The 15,666-nt window shown below is 41.2% G+C and overlaps 1 protein-coding gene across 1 annotated transcript in view; it reads right to left on the bottom strand.

Annotated features, from left to right (window-relative positions):
* Nucleotides 1-15,412, bottom strand: part of XKR4 (XK related 4) — a 224,548-nt gene extending 209,136 nt beyond the window's left edge. The window contains exon 1 of the mRNA XM_035317386.1: nucleotides 14,406-15,412. Within this exon, the coding sequence (XP_035173277.1) occupies nucleotides 14,406-15,253 (848 nt within the window). The 5' untranslated portion in view covers nucleotides 15,254-15,412. The remainder of the gene's footprint in view (nucleotides 1-14,405) is intronic.
* Between the last annotated feature and the right edge of the window lie 254 nt (nucleotides 15,413-15,666).

Below are 15,666 nucleotides of genomic sequence, written 5' to 3'. Positions count from 1 at the left end.
CATAGATATACTCTGAGCTCTACATTTTCCTCCCACTAGGGAGAGGATACTAGAGTCAGAAGGAGTTCATCTATTTTTAACCATAACTATTCAGGACAGAAACACAAACCTTCCCAGCACAATCAATAGCTAATACCCTGTGATATAGGTTTTAGGCCTACTAGCAAAAAAGGAAGAAAAAGTACTACACTCAGTGTTTAGAACAGCAAATTGTGATAACTTCCAGAAAGCAGGTTGATCTCTGTAGATGGATACCACAGATCAGACAGCTAGACATAGACCTTTATCCCAAGAATTAAGCAAACATAGGTAACATACTTAAACTGTGCTTCTAAATAATATTTCAAGTTTAAAAAAAAAAAAAAAAAAAAAAAAGAGACATGACTGTGAGATGCTAGTTAACAAAGGACAGAGAAAACATTCACATGCTCTAAAGCTGGTCCTAGGCAATAATTTGGTTTCAGAACACAAACAGGCAAACTGATTTAGCATGTAATTAAGAAATCCTCTCTGAATTATGCAACTTTCATTCACTTCTTCAGAAGATATGAGAACACTGCAATCACTTGCCAAGTTTGATCCCAATGTGCCATAGGGCAAATGGAGACCCTAAACTGTCATATTCTATTTAAATCATATGTAGGCTAAAGTGAGTGCGATTGCTTGGTATATTAAATTACTACTAGTGTGTTGATATTTCCTCATGAACAATCTATGGCTCTGAATTATTTATTGAGCAGGAAGTGGCTTTTGAAGTGAACATTATTTCTCTCTCAGAGCTAATACTTGAATATGATAAAAATAGATGCCAAAAGAAAAAGGAAATTATAAAAGATACATCCGTGACTGACAGCTCACAGATTTTTACCTGATTCCTTCATCTTCTGCTTCCCTTTGTGAAGCCTAAAATGATGTTCACCTTAAAAAAAATAATAATGATTAAAAAAAATGTGGGACAGCCTGTGTCAGGAATTTCTTGCAACAAATCACACCTATGTACACATTCAGTGATGGCAATCAATAGGCGTCCTAGACTATTCCCATAGCTTTGTGCTTCCTTGCCAGTAGAATACAAAATATCACTTATAGAAATCCAGCCCCAAGGAAGATGCAAAACAGCCTTCCTCTGGCATCAAGAGTGGTACATCACAGAATCAAAGAGCTTTGGGTTGTAGTGGAGCTGAAGGACACTTAACTGAGCATGGAGTACCAGTAGGAACAGGGAGAAGGACCCAATTCTTCCACTGATCCTTCAAGTTCTCAAACATTTTTCAAACCCTTGCCCCTCCAAAAGGGGTCTTCACAGGTTTTTGAGGGTGGCAGAGTGAAAACACCAATGAAGTAGTGTCAGACTCTCACAAAGTAAGATAAATCCAGTGTGACACATTCTGCATTATGACTAAATTAGTATTTATTTAGTCAAGAGGTATTATCAGAATAAAGTGCATTCTTGAGTGACAGCTGCAATATTTGAACCCAAAACAATTACTTGAAATGTACATAAATAAAGTTTTGAAATTTACATAAATAATCTTTCTATCTCCCATTCTCCATCCACACTACTCTTAAGGTGCTATCCATGAAGAATTCTCCAAAGAATGATTTATGGCACAACATATGAAGACATATTTCTATCATATTTCTATTTTTTATAAATGAGAAAATAGCTTATACACACTAGAAATTGATTAAATCTTTCTATAAATTTTCTGTGAACAGACTTAAATATTGAGTTTATTCTTAATTCAAGGTTATTGTTCAGTTTTCAACATGCCAAAGTTAATTTCTTTAATAACCCGTCCCTCGTGTCTGCTAATTAGAAATATCCAAAACAATTTGCTATTTAAATCATGTGTCATTGCTTCTGATCCTTGATTGGATGGGGAATGAAATTAAGTAAAACCCATCTGAATTCAGAAAATAACTAATGAATATGTAATTAAGTTTTTTATTAATACTCTGGCTCTCAGGTTTAAAATACACCTTCCATAATATTTGCACTAATAAAGTTCAAGCTCAAGATATCAGAACAAGTCATTAACACAGTCAAACTGAGTTCATAATTGAACTTCAAAAGAATACTTGTACGTTTTTTGTTTTTTTTTTATGATGATTATGAACAGTGTCCTTTTAAGTTTGACTCCTATATTAGTATTAGATGTCAAAGCTACTGGACACCTTCACTCCTTAGGTATTGATATAAAATTAAAAATTAGGAAGATAGAATTTACTGAGGTATTGAAAACATCCCATGTTAATACAAGCTACTAATTTAAACCCCAATTCTTTCAAAGCTCAATGAATTATTTTATGGAAATTTAAAACGATCCTTTAAGAATTAGCATTAGATACAAAAAAAATAAATATTATACTCTTCCTTGTAATTCATGTCTATTTCTTACTTAGAGTATCCATTAGGAACACTTTTATGTCATTACTGAACATATACTTAATTGTAATTTAGCTGACAGTCAACATTTTTTCAAGATTTTCTTCCCATGCAATACTTTCTACACTTAAAGGAAGTCAGTTAGATCATTTGATATTTCATAAATATAAAGATGTGCATATATCACCTCATTTTTTATCATAGAAAATGTTCATCTGTAGAACAGTGGAAATAACATTGATAACAACATATTAATATGAACTCTACAGCAGCAGGACATTCTACAGGTCTGGTACCTGTCCTATTAAAATATAGGAACCCTGTAGAAAAGTGCTGGCTGTTATCACAGAAGGGGCTGGCTTCCTTGGGAGAATCCACAGACCACATAATAAAGAGATAAGATGTAGAAATAGCCAGACTAAAGGAGAAGGACTGAGTCCAGCTCTGGAATTGACTTAAGAGGAGTTAGGAAAGGCACCTGTTCAGAAACACCACTCTATCTTGAACATGTTCTTAAACCACATGGAGTAGCAACTGCTCATTACTTGCATTACGGAAGTATACCAACAACTCCAAATACCTGCATACAGCCTTCTTCTGTGCTACAAATTTTCTGAAGGAATTAAAAGAAATCCTTCCTCCAAAGAGCTTACTACCTTACCAGCACAGGTGAGACTGGAAACCATTAATATATCGCACAGGAAGAGAAAAGGAGATATAAGGATTAAAGACCTGCCTTGAACTGTCTGAAGCAAGTCCCACGTGAATATCCTTCCATGACTCAAATCACAGCTTGGTCATCAGACCAGTTTGCTCCCTCTAGAGAGACTTTTTGGTGAAGTTAAAACCACCACACACTCATAAAACAAGTCCAAGTTCCCTGTCACCACCTACATAATAGCTCCTATCCAGCAAAGGAACAGGTCCGTTTTATCTAGAGCTCTCCTGAGCTTCTGAGCTCCTCAGCTTTCATGCTCTGCTTCTCTCTTCAGGGAAAAACAGGAAATGACAATGGGGTGGCTTGTCTTAAAACTTTGCTAGTTTTTCCAACAGCCTTCCAGAGCAGCCATTCAGGCTAAAAAGCCAATAGCTAATTAATTCTCTAAGTCAATTTGATTATTAATGGCATTGCTCTGCCACAGAAGTGACATTTTCAGAAAAAGGACTGGTTATAGAAAAAACATATCTACAAAAAATTATTTTTAGGTACAGCAAAAATAATGAATGGCATACTTAAGGACCAAGCACAGCCCTTAGTTCAGTAAGGTAATCTTCATATTCTGTTATCACAAGTACTTAATTAACCTATGTTGTAAAAAAATCCTAACAAATGGTTGTTGATTGTAAATGCAATCCCTCCTTCTGACACATGCATTAATGCACTATTGTAAAAGTTCAAAGCCATTATTATTGAGTTATCTCAGCCACATTAATTATCCTCTGCACTGTATTTGGCTTCACTTGGGTAAATCTTCTTTAATTGCCCAGTCTTTACTTACAGAACATCTTTGTTTAATATACTATGAACTCTGTATACAGTTATGCTTTTTCCAATAATTCCACATTAAATGTAGTTCCCACCATTATTACCAGAAAGGATAATGAGATCTACACTCACCTCATTTGTCTGCTGTCACCCATACATGTCACTGTTTTTAAAGCAGAAATGTCTGGTGCTTGGAAGCTTTGGACTGAAGTTGATCCTAGCATCCTCTCTATGCCCCCAAAAAATTCCCAACATTTCTTACTCAGGCCCCTTTTTAACTTAGCATATTGGATCCAATTTAAAAAGCAGACTAACAGGTAATGAAAATAGCGTAAGAGACGAAGTGATGAGCTAACTTAGAGCAGCAAAAATGGGTAAGTTAAGAAAAGAGTGTGGACGGGATTTTTTTTACATCATTTAGCATATTATGGGCTTAATAAGTACAAATCTTTGGGGAAATAAATCCTTAAAATATTGATTTTTTGCTTAAATGCCCTGATGATGCACATTATGGAGAGTTGTTCAGGTTTTGAACCTGTTTAACATAAAGCATGTTTTAACTGAATATTAACTTTTTACTTTTAATTGAAATGATAATTTATTTTGAATTGCTTTCACCTAGATCATTTTCCATGAGTACCTCAACACATTGTATAAATATTTAGCTTCAAAATATCCATATAGCATCTATATTGAAAATATACATTAAAAGACTAAGGAATAATTTCAGAAGTACAGACTACTTTTGACTGCCAATTTGAAGCATGTTAAATCTCCTCCTCCCATTAAGAAAAAAAAATAAAGTGATAATAAACATCACTTCAGTGGAAGTAAAAGTGAGATATAGTTTTCCATTTCTGAAACTTAGATAGGTAAAAAAAATAAAATAAAATAAAATAAAATAAAATAAAATAAAATAAAATAAAATAAAATAAAATAAAATAAAATAAAGCAACCAAAATGATGCATACTGAAAATTTGGGTTCTACTTGCTGTGGAGCTTCTGGTGCATTGGGAGACAAGAAGTTGGGAAACTAAGACACAGAATTGCTCAGGTGTTATTTCAGGCACAAAACTGTGCTTCTTACATTAAGAAAAAATAGCTACAAAAAAAAATATATATATATCATTTTTTAAGGAACTCAGAGCAAGAACCAGGGACTCGAGCATTTTTAAATTTCTGTCTAATTTACTTTTGCATGAGACCACAGTCAAAAAGGATGAAACAGCTACTGAGTGACACATCAAAAAATGCCTTTTCTCTTTCTTCTAAGGTTGGCTGTATATGACAGAGAAAGGTTGATGGAAAAATGAATATACCAATCCTTCTGTCTCAGCTTATTTCAACTGTCTAGAGCTGCTCCTATAAGCTAGTCAGGTATTTTTCACATGGATATCTACCATGATCTTGTTTCTGACTATGTTATACATGCAAGATTAATTTTTGCAAACAGAAATAGTGTCAGCATAGACATTTAGGATAAGAAAGAGAGAAGGTTAAAAGGTGGGCAACTAAAATCAATTAAGCAACAAAAGAAAGACAGGGAAATCTGTATTTGGTCCCATTTGAAGGCCGTAAGTATTAGGTCACAGAACTGTGCTCTTCCTCTCTGGTCTCACGAGCATTACTTTTCTGTCAGCATGATGATGCAGCTCCAGTGTGAAGAAGATTAAATGTCCCCATCCAGTCTCCCCTAAACCTCAGTAGAGAAAGCACTCTGGGAGACAGGATCTGAGTCCTCACAGCTGGAAAGGGCAGTGGACTCAGATCTCCTAAAATCTGAACAAATACTCCAATCACAAGGAACATTTTTCTAGTACTACTTTGAAATCAGGCAGATTTGGTGATGCTTGTCAGGGATCTGAGCTCATCAATGCTCTTAAAGCAGGTTTAAATGATGCTTGACAACTGGATGCATTAAGGGATTTTTGTGCCACTCAGCCTAGTTCTTGGTTTGCAAGGGGCTTACATGAGAAACAGAAACTCAAACTGTGTGTACTGGGGCAATTTGTGCACAGCCAAAATGCAGAAATACAAGCCTCAGGGACTCTTACAAGTCAAAGGTTATGGTCCATTGTAGTTAAGTTCTTCAAGGAACATCCTAACAAGGCTGCTGAGCCCTATTTTCTAGATCATATTTTCAGGTCTATTGCCTGAAAGAACATCTAAATTCTGCTTTGCAGTGACAAGTCCTCTTTTAGATCTGGCCCACAGAAGGATTTTGATACAAAGTGAGAATATAAACGTTAGGGCTGATGAAAAACAATAAGTGACACAACTCCACCCATACCCTTCTCAACACAAATATTACGACAAAACTTATTGTTTCACACTAACCAATATTAAACCATGAAAATATGTGCACGGTGTCTTCCTGTTCTTTTTTCTGCGTGTACACTTGAAAGCTTTCAGTGTAAGGTTATATGTCTCTCTATAGAGAACTGAAGTCTAGCACTCACTGTTGCAAGGTACTTTCCTTGGACCTGCTGGAACTGATCCTAGGCACCACACACAGAAAAACACTACTCTGAAAGACGTTGGCAGGACCCTAGAATAGATTTAGATGTTTACATGAAAACATCCCATTATAGTGAGTAATGTAGCAAACTGTGGCACCACTAACCTTCATTCTTAAGGACAGAAATCAATCTGATAGATAGCAGCTGACAGGGATAAGGAAAACCATTCTTCCATCTGCAGGTTAATTCACTTTATATTCATGGTTAAATATCTGCATCTTTCTCTGAAGCAGCTGGTACTGGTCCTGGGTACATTAGTCTTGCCTAAGTCACACCTTCCAATTTTAGAAGAACAAGAAGTTACTTTTGTTGCCACATCATTGACTGCCAAACTTCCTCTGAAAACACCCCACAAAACAGCCTCATTCCATTTGCTCCAAATCGTGATACCAAATCATACGTAACTGATAGCATTAACCACCCCCACTGATTAGCTCTGCCAATCAAGAAGATTTATATAGCTCGCCACACAAATCTTACACCATGAACACATTGAAGAGCACAAGCATGTTGCAGCAAAGGAAAGGTAGCGGAAATAACAACGTAGTATAGCAAATATTTTATCTGGGGAAAAAAAAATAATAATAAATTACTATTCTTTTCAGCCATTCCAGGAGGGAAACAGAATGAGAGGATGGATGATAAGGAATCACTTCAACAATCAGAGATCACAGGGAGATGCTAATTCAGGTTATGGCTGTTAGGAAATTCAAGTAAAACCTCTTGGAAAAATATATACCCAAGGCCTATTTATTTTAATTCTAAAATTCACAAAAACATACTTAAGACTGCTCTCTTTGCAGTAAACGGATGGCAAACTGATACCTCACGTTTGTATTTGTTTTTCAGATGACTACTGGCTGCAATCAGAGTTAAAATTGCATATAACATTTTCTCTGTGAGTTTGTTCAGCCACACAACTCTTCTGCCTCCTTCTCCAGTCTCTCATGAAATCACTTTTAAAATTATTCAGATGGTCTCTCTTTGGTCAGTGGTTGAAGGAAAATAAGCTGAAGTTAGGTACAGAGCATGCAAGGAGTAACTGGTATTCCTGTGCCTTTTCATAACCTTTAATCTCCTTCTGTATGCTCCCTCAATTCTCTCTCATGCTCTCTTTCGTATCAGCCTCCTTTCATTTTAAAAAACAAAACAGTTCTTTTTATAGCCTGTTTGCCATTTCCACTCCTATATGTCTTCTTGACACAATGTATACAACTGACAGTTATGCTAAAATGGACAAAAATGGCACTACTTTGTAAACATACTTTAGCAACCACAAATGTCTACTGTACCTTGAAATGTAAGCAAAAGAACTATTGATTTTGTCTGTGTACGATAAATCCCTCCCAAACAAGCTGTTTACTTGAAACTAAGTCACTGTTGTGATTAACCCACAGTATATGAAAAGCTACTTAATTGGAAGAGAGAGATGGGAGAACGAGCTACTATTGTTAAGTGACACAGATATTGATTTCATTTTAATTTTACTAGAACTTCTGTATTTTTGTAGGCAAGTTAGTCCTTATGGACAAATATTAAGGACTAACCCAGCTGACTGAGAGTACTGTTCTGGACAAGGTGGGCTCCAACATAAATATCCTGAAGATATGGGGCAGGATAACTGTGATGTTCCTCATTTTTTCTTTTCCAAGGGGATTTGGACCTTTCAGCACTAAATACATTCCCTAATGCAAGTTAAACAGGAAGAAATATTAGCCAGAAAAGTTAATCTGGTTGCAAGAATTTTCTGCAAGATTGTAACATCTAGGAGCAAATTATAACACGAAAAAATTCTTTGAATTCATGGCATGTGTATATAGACATTCCTGCATTTCAATAGAGAACTCTAGAACAGCAACTACACATAGTGACAGGAAATTCTCTAGAGCACTAACCTTAAAATGTTATAGATTTTCCACTTCTTTCGAAAAAGCCAAATATAAATTATTCTTATCTGTAAGTTGCTAGAAAGCATCCTCTGTATAAAATATTGGTTCACCTACTAAGCCAACTGAGCAATCAGAAATTTTAGTGCCTAAGCAGTCCTTTGAAAATCCGAAAACTTATGTAAGTGATAAATATTCTCTATAGAGAGAACCCTTGTTAATTATTAAAGTAGAGTATCTTTCTTCTAAAATACATCAGCATTTTTTACATGTAGCTTAGGTTATTAGAATAAACTGAATACCAAATCTGATTTGTATGCAGACTTGTAACAGATTTTAAGAACATAGTAAGTAAAGCTTCACAATTGTGTTTCAAAAAAAAAAAGAAAAAAAAAAAAGAAAGAAAGGCACAGCCTTCATCTGCATATCACTGACTGGAGATTTTTTTTTTTTTAAAAAAAAAAAAAAAAGATGACATATTTATACTGCTCCATGTATTAGTGAAACTTTAAATCAAGTTAGGCCACCTAGAAAGCAGTCTGCACCTTCTAGTCCTGGTTTCCAGAAAAATGAAAATAACAAAAACCTTAAATCCTATTTCTGACAGTCCATCACCTTTCCCGAATACTAAAGACACAGCAAGCAAAATAGTTAGCCAGCAGGACTTTCAGTCAAGAACTGCAGTAACTCAATAAAAGAAATATGGTATTGCTGAGTGGTAGCATTTCACTTTACTAAGACACAGATGGGGAGGATATGCAATAATCTTGTCTAGGAAATGGCTATGACTCATAAATTTGGACTCAATGTGACAAATTATCTGACAGATTTCAAAACAGTTAGAAAAGCTGGTGTCAGATTGAGATATTATCACATCTCAGTGTGAAGCCCAATGGCAGCTGGAATTATTGACCATCTAACTACACCAAGCTTCTACATTACTACTGAACAAAAGTGTCAAAACTACATGATAGAGAAAAAGTGAAAAAAAAAAAACACAAACAAGTCTATATGAGGATGGAGGTGTGTTGATGTAAAATCTAACGATATTTTTCCTAATTTGAACTACCTGTTCACAGTTCCAGCTTAAGGGCCCAGTCATTAATAGTGAGCACCTGAGAAAGTTGTAAGGACTTCTCATGCATCATGCAGCCACCATTTCCCTTATTATTTTGAAATTGTAAAAGCATCAGCTGATTGTAGAGGTGAAGCTTATGAGTGCAGATAATTAAATTTCTTTAGCAAATGATCCTGCTCTGTGAAAAATGCCATCACAGGGTACGAGAGAAACTACAGCCCATCCTGCTTCCAGAATCCAGCATTACACCTACAACCCTACTGCAATGTGGTTTGTTTGTTTTTGTGTGTGTTTTTTTTCCAAATAAGAACCATGAAGTAGAACAAAGATAATGGTTTCTTAAAATTACACATAAACAAATATAGCTGTAGATGAAGATGGTGCATATATTTAGGCAGAACTGAGAGCAGAGGAGGATGCACAATGCAGGGCACTTCTGAGGAGGAAATTTTAGGAGGAAATTCTTCACTCCTAAAGGGAGGGTGGTGAAGCACTGGCACAGGTTGCCCAGAGAAGCTGTGGATGCCCCATCTCAGGAGGTGTTTAACGTTGGACGAGGCCCAGGGCAACCTGATCTAGTAGGTGGCATCCCTCCCCATGGAACGGAGGCTGCAACTAGATGTTCAGTAAGGTCCCTTCCAACCCAAGCATTCTGTGATTCTATGATCCAGGGAACCAGACCCCCTTTGGAATAAACTGCCCCAAACAAGCGACACCTGCAAGGGTCAGTGATTAAGCTGGCTTCTCCTTCTCCTCCTCTGTGTGGGTTCCCACACAGCTAGCAAATTTCAGCCAAAACCCCTCATTCTGTTGACAGGAATATACTTAGCCATCTCACTATCACCTTAGCTACCCAGAAATAAATTTAAAGGGCAATTCAAAGTCCTCCTCTTTCCAATGATTCACCCTTCCTCTGGCCTTGTCGGCTACAGAAACTTGACAGTTGCCTCTCAGGCACTTTGACTGCAGCCTTTCAGACAAAATGACAACCTCTGAGCGCTCTGAGTACCTAGGCAGCCTGCTCACACCATTCCCCTTCAAGGTACAAAGTTGTCTCGGATACTTACTTCTTGCTTCCCAGACACTACAAGAGGAGCACTGTTGACTCCTCCAATATCCTCCTCTTGTCTGCCCCATTTTTAAAAAACTCATGGTCCCCAAACCCCCTGGCCAGACCAGAGGAATCTCATCCAGGAGGGGAAAAAAAAAAAAAAAAAAAAAAAAAGCTCTCAAGGGAACCACCCGTCTCTACAAACACCAAATGAAGGCTATTATCTCTTGCATCCAGTCACCATGTCCTGTTATCCAGTGCAAGATCTGAAAGCCAGGGTTAAGCCTGGGAAGCTCCTTGTATCAAAGCGATGCTCAAGGGCAGTGTCTACATTCTTTCATGCCAGGCTCAAAGGCCAATAGTTTATCCGAATCCTACTAGCCCACATACATCCACTAAATCCTTACAGACTATAAATTGGGGAGGGATATTCAAGCATTGAGTTCCTTACAATGGAATACAAAGACCCTGTGCTTTGTATCACCTTTGTACTCCCCAGAGTCTGCTAATAAAAAGCCACATCTCTCATTACATTTTGGGGAGAACACAGCTCCACAATGTGGCTTTCATGTCCATGTATTGGTGAAAAGCAGAACATGCTGGAAGTATGGGTAAGGAATGTATCTGTATCTATCTCTGAAGGCACAATGCATTTTCAAAAACCAGAAAATCTCATCAGTGATCATATTTTATTACAAAATTAGCTGCCAACAAAGGCCTCGTGTCTGCACTCAGCTGTGGCAAGCAAATCCTCAGAGACTCCACTGGAATTTTAACTGAGGGACAGTGTTCTCAGGAAGTCCGTGGATATCCAACTCCCCTGAAAAGATTTTTTTTCAAGGTATTTATGTGCTTATTCTTCAAAATGGAAGAATTTGATATTCTATGATTTGAGAGGGAAAAATTCTAGCAATTTCAAAAGACACTCTTTTATTCAGAACTGATTTTCAGCTTAGCTTTCCTGCAGCTCCCCTTCTTTACACTCTAGCAAAAATTTGTTTTAATAATTTTAGATTGCCTACTTACAGTATTGTTCCATGCTGCATTAAAGACCTCATTCATTTCCCATTAGCACATTTTAGTTAAAATTAACACACAATCATTTTCAATGATCCAGCTTTCAATACGTTTGTAAACAAAAATTAATCTTGAATGTAAAATGGGGAAAAGCTTTGGAATTGTTAAAAGTCAGCCTACAGAACTAATCACTAAAAACATATTTTTATTTTTAATCCAAGAACACTGGGATTGCCAAGTATGCTCAGTGCTCCTCAGGATTGCCTTATTAAATAAACTGTTGACACAACTCCCCCCATATCTTTGTCATTTAAACAAATGAAAGGAAACTGAATACTTCAAGAATTGATTCAACACTTTAAGAGGAGACAGGGGACAATGAAGGCTGAATAAAGCCAGAGTGAGCACCCACGTTCACAACAAGGCACAAAAAAACCTCTCTTCACATACCTTGATATCCTTACCCATATGCAAAACTACCAAACACCCAAACCTCTTTTCTCATACCTAGGGCTTTTGTCAACAGAGTAATTACAGAAATATCACTGTCATTCAACACTTGTGTTTAATTCAATACAATAAGCACTAGGAAACTTAAATATAGGTATAGGTATAGGAGAGATTTAACCAAGACCAACAGGAAAAAAAAAAAAAAAAAGAAAAAAAAAAAAAGAGAGAGAGAAGGAAAAACTGAGAGCTGAGAGAAAACACACAGAGGAGGGCACAGAGCAAAGCAAAAGAGGGGTTTTCTCACCTGTGGGGACTGTGATGCTAACACAGCCAGCAAGGTCTGTTTAGCTATGTCAGAGAAGAAGTTACACGTGCGACTAAATACACTTGATCTTCCTTCAGCCTAAACTCTCATGGGGCTGTTTGCTCAGGGCAGTGCAGATGTGACACTGTGGAGAAGAAGTTTTGGACTACAAATTGTGTACGCTCTATTTTCCAGAAAATCATAATTATTTAACACAAATCATGCTAATTCTGAGTCCTTGTTTAAACACAGAGTTTCTCAGGGATTTATATGACCTCTCCTTTTTGATACTTATTATTGGTTTCAGATGGCTGCTAAGGATCTCCCTTATGAGGGATATACCCAGGGAATTAAAATGAAGTCACCTTAATTAATTATGTTGCTCTGATATGCAGGACTGTATACAATTGACCACATAATTTGTACATTTTTGAAAAAACAAAAAACACAAGCACTGCTAAATTAATGACAGCAAAACAATTCTATGTCTCCATTTCACTGAAAGAAGACGATAAAGAGCATAACAGGCTAAAACATAAATAATGTCCTAACATGCCCTGTCAATTTAATATTCTGGTAGTCTTATGCTACTGCACATAAACATGAAGAAAAGCTATACATGATTAAAAGAAGCTCAGCTAGCTTTAAATACAGAGGACTAGGTAGTCTTTCAAGGAGCAAATCTTATGTTAAAAGAGATTGCGCTTCACCAAAAAGCAAGCAGCTGGAGAGCTATAAATCCCAGGCACCTTCTCTGGCAGAACTGCTATACAATACTGCTGATCACACCCTGCTCCACCCAATCCCCTTCTCTTTGTGTTTTCCAACAGTCATGACATGAGTTGTTAAAATCTCTTCTGTGTCACTCAGCATGTCACACACACTATCTTTTATGCAGATGAATATGGACATGAATTTATATGTACAATTTTAGCCATTATATCGACCCTTCTGTCTCTAGAGAGCTGGCACTAAACATTACATAAAAGCCATCTCATTCAGAAAGTCCTAAATTTAACTTGGGTTCAGCCATGGAGGTAGAGCATACAAAAGCTTACAAGCATGCAAGATCTAGAACAAATAATCGTTTTTCATTCAGAAATCTCCTTTCCACTCCAGCTGTGCAATTCCTTATAACAAGCACACTAGCAACTTCAAGTCAGTTTCACAAGTATAGAAAATCCTACTTGTTATAATAAACCTCAGAACGTTAAACGTGGGTGACAGCTATGGCACCCCAAGACCTTCAGTCTATTCCCTTGTAGCACTTGATGCTTAAAGGCCACAAACAACTGAGCTGCATGAACACTGAGCAAAAGACAGTCCCTGACCACATCGGGGATCACAAATGAGATTAAGAATCCAAGGGAGAGAAGTTTAGAGTAACAACGAATTAAACTCTCGAATGAAATGATCTGAACTAGCAGGATTTCCAATGCAAACTTGAGGTATTTCCTTTCCATCCATTGAACGAGAAACCCCCAAAGTGCTTTCAACTGTAGCTTGAGTGCCCTGCCCCGCTGGATGAGCAGCACAACGAGCACCTGTCTGCCCCAATCTCAGAAGGAAACTTCAACTCCTAATACACTATGCTCGCTGAATTCTGCCCTGCTTGGGCAGCACGAAATGTATTTTCAGGGCGTTTGCTCGCCATAAAATTCCTCACTGGAAGTGTGCTTAAAACCCAGGAAAGCGTTACTTTTGCAAACTATGATGTCATCTCCCTTTTTAGCAGGCGCCCTCCACAGCCCACCTGAGCACACCCTTTCGGTGAAGGACGCACCATTGCTTGCGAGCGCTTTTGCCGGCGGCGGCTCAAAAGTTTACACAGAAGGCTGCATACCTTATGTACAAACACATATTCTCGGCAAGGAACGGACTCGGAGCAGGGCATTTGCCCACCCACACCGTGCCAAGACCCCGCACCGGGGGAGCGCACGGGTGCTTCCCGAAACTCCTCGCTGCTACCAGTTTAGTTCCCGGCCGGCGGCCACGCACGCCGCATGGGCTGGATAGTCTTGGGATGTCCCCCCTTTCCCCTTTCCTTCTTTCCTCACTAACTCCTCGCACGAGTTCCCCGGGACCTTCCGACGGGTCCCGGCGCGCAGGGGCTGCAGCCGGGCGCGGCGCCCCCCGACGGGGCGAGACGCCCCACGAGGGACCTCCTGCAGCTTCCTGCCGCTCTCCCGCCCCCCTCCCGGCACCCCTCCCAGCTCCTGCTCACCTCCAGACCTGCCCGAGCTGCAGGATGTGGACGAGCGACTGCAGGAGCCAGACGCAGAAAGCGCACGACGCCGACCTGCCGCCGCGGTTGCCGGCGGGGCCGCTGCCGGCGGCGTTGCTGCTGCCGCTGCTGCTGCTGTTGGTGGCGTTGCTCTTGCTGGCGGTGGACGCCTGCCGCTGCGGCGTGCAGGGCCGGGCGGCGTCGATGTCCGCGGCCGCCGAGCTGCTGCTCACCAGCAGCTTGCTCTCGGCCCCGGGGCAGTGCCCGGCGGCGGCGGCGGCGGCGGCTGCGGTGCTGTCCTCCGTGCTGAAGTCGTGCGCGAACCAGCGGAAGCTGAAGACCTGCACGGAGAGTGAACCCAGCAGCACGAAGAAGAGCGTGAGCCCGAACCACCAGCGCTGGCCCCGCAGGTAGTAGTCGACCGCCAGCCAGATGTCGGTGCCCACGTCCGCGAAGTACACGGCCAGGGCGGCCAGGATCCAGAGGCAGTCCCACAGCGAGTAGCGCCGCTGCTCCCTGCCCAGCCGCAGGCACAGCGAGGACGAGCCCCCGCCCGAGCCCCGCGAGCCCCCGCCGCCGCCCCCGCCGCCGTCTCCTCCTCTGCCGCCGCCGCAGCAGCAGCAGCAGCAGCAGCGGGAGCCGCCGCCCGAGCCGTCCCCGCCGCCGCCGCTGCAGCAGCCGCCCCCGGGAGCCTCGTCGTCGTCGCTGCCGCCGCCCGGCCCGGAGCCGGCGGGCAGCCCCGGGGCCAGCGCCTGCACGGAGCCCGAGTGCTCCGAGTTCTGCAGCGGCGTGAACGCCACCTCGCCGCCCTTCTTCATCTTCCGCCGCCCGTCCGACTTCGCGGCCATGATGCCTCCCTCGGCCCCGCCGGAGAGCGAGCGGGAGCGCCGGGCGCTCCTTTATCCCGCGCCTCCCCCTGCTCCTCCTCCTCCTCCTCCTGCCTCCTGCCTCCCGCCCTCCGCCGCGGCCCCGCCGCTCCCCGCGGCCCCTGCTCCGCGCCCCGCGCCCGCGGGCGGCTCCTCCGCGCCGACCGCGCCCGCAGCGCCGCCTGCCTGCGGCGAGCCGCGCTCAGCCCGCTCCCCCCTTCGCCGCCGCCTTCCCCTCCTTCCCCTCCTTCTCCTCCTCCTCCTCCTCCTCCTCCTCCTCCGGCGGTACCGGGGCCGCCGCCGCGCTCTTCCCGAGCCGGGAGCGGGCAGGGCAGCGCTGCCCGGAGCCGAGCATCCCTCCCCGCCTCCCCGCCCGCCTCCGCCCGCCCCGCCGC

Source organism: Oxyura jamaicensis, chromosome 2 (assembly GCF_011077185.1).
Source record: "Oxyura jamaicensis isolate SHBP4307 breed ruddy duck chromosome 2, BPBGC_Ojam_1.0, whole genome shotgun sequence".
Classification (NCBI taxonomy): Eukaryota; Metazoa; Chordata; class Aves; order Anseriformes; family Anatidae; genus Oxyura; species Oxyura jamaicensis.
Note: the sequence above shows the minus strand (reverse complement) of the source record. Positions and strands in the feature narration are given on the sequence as shown.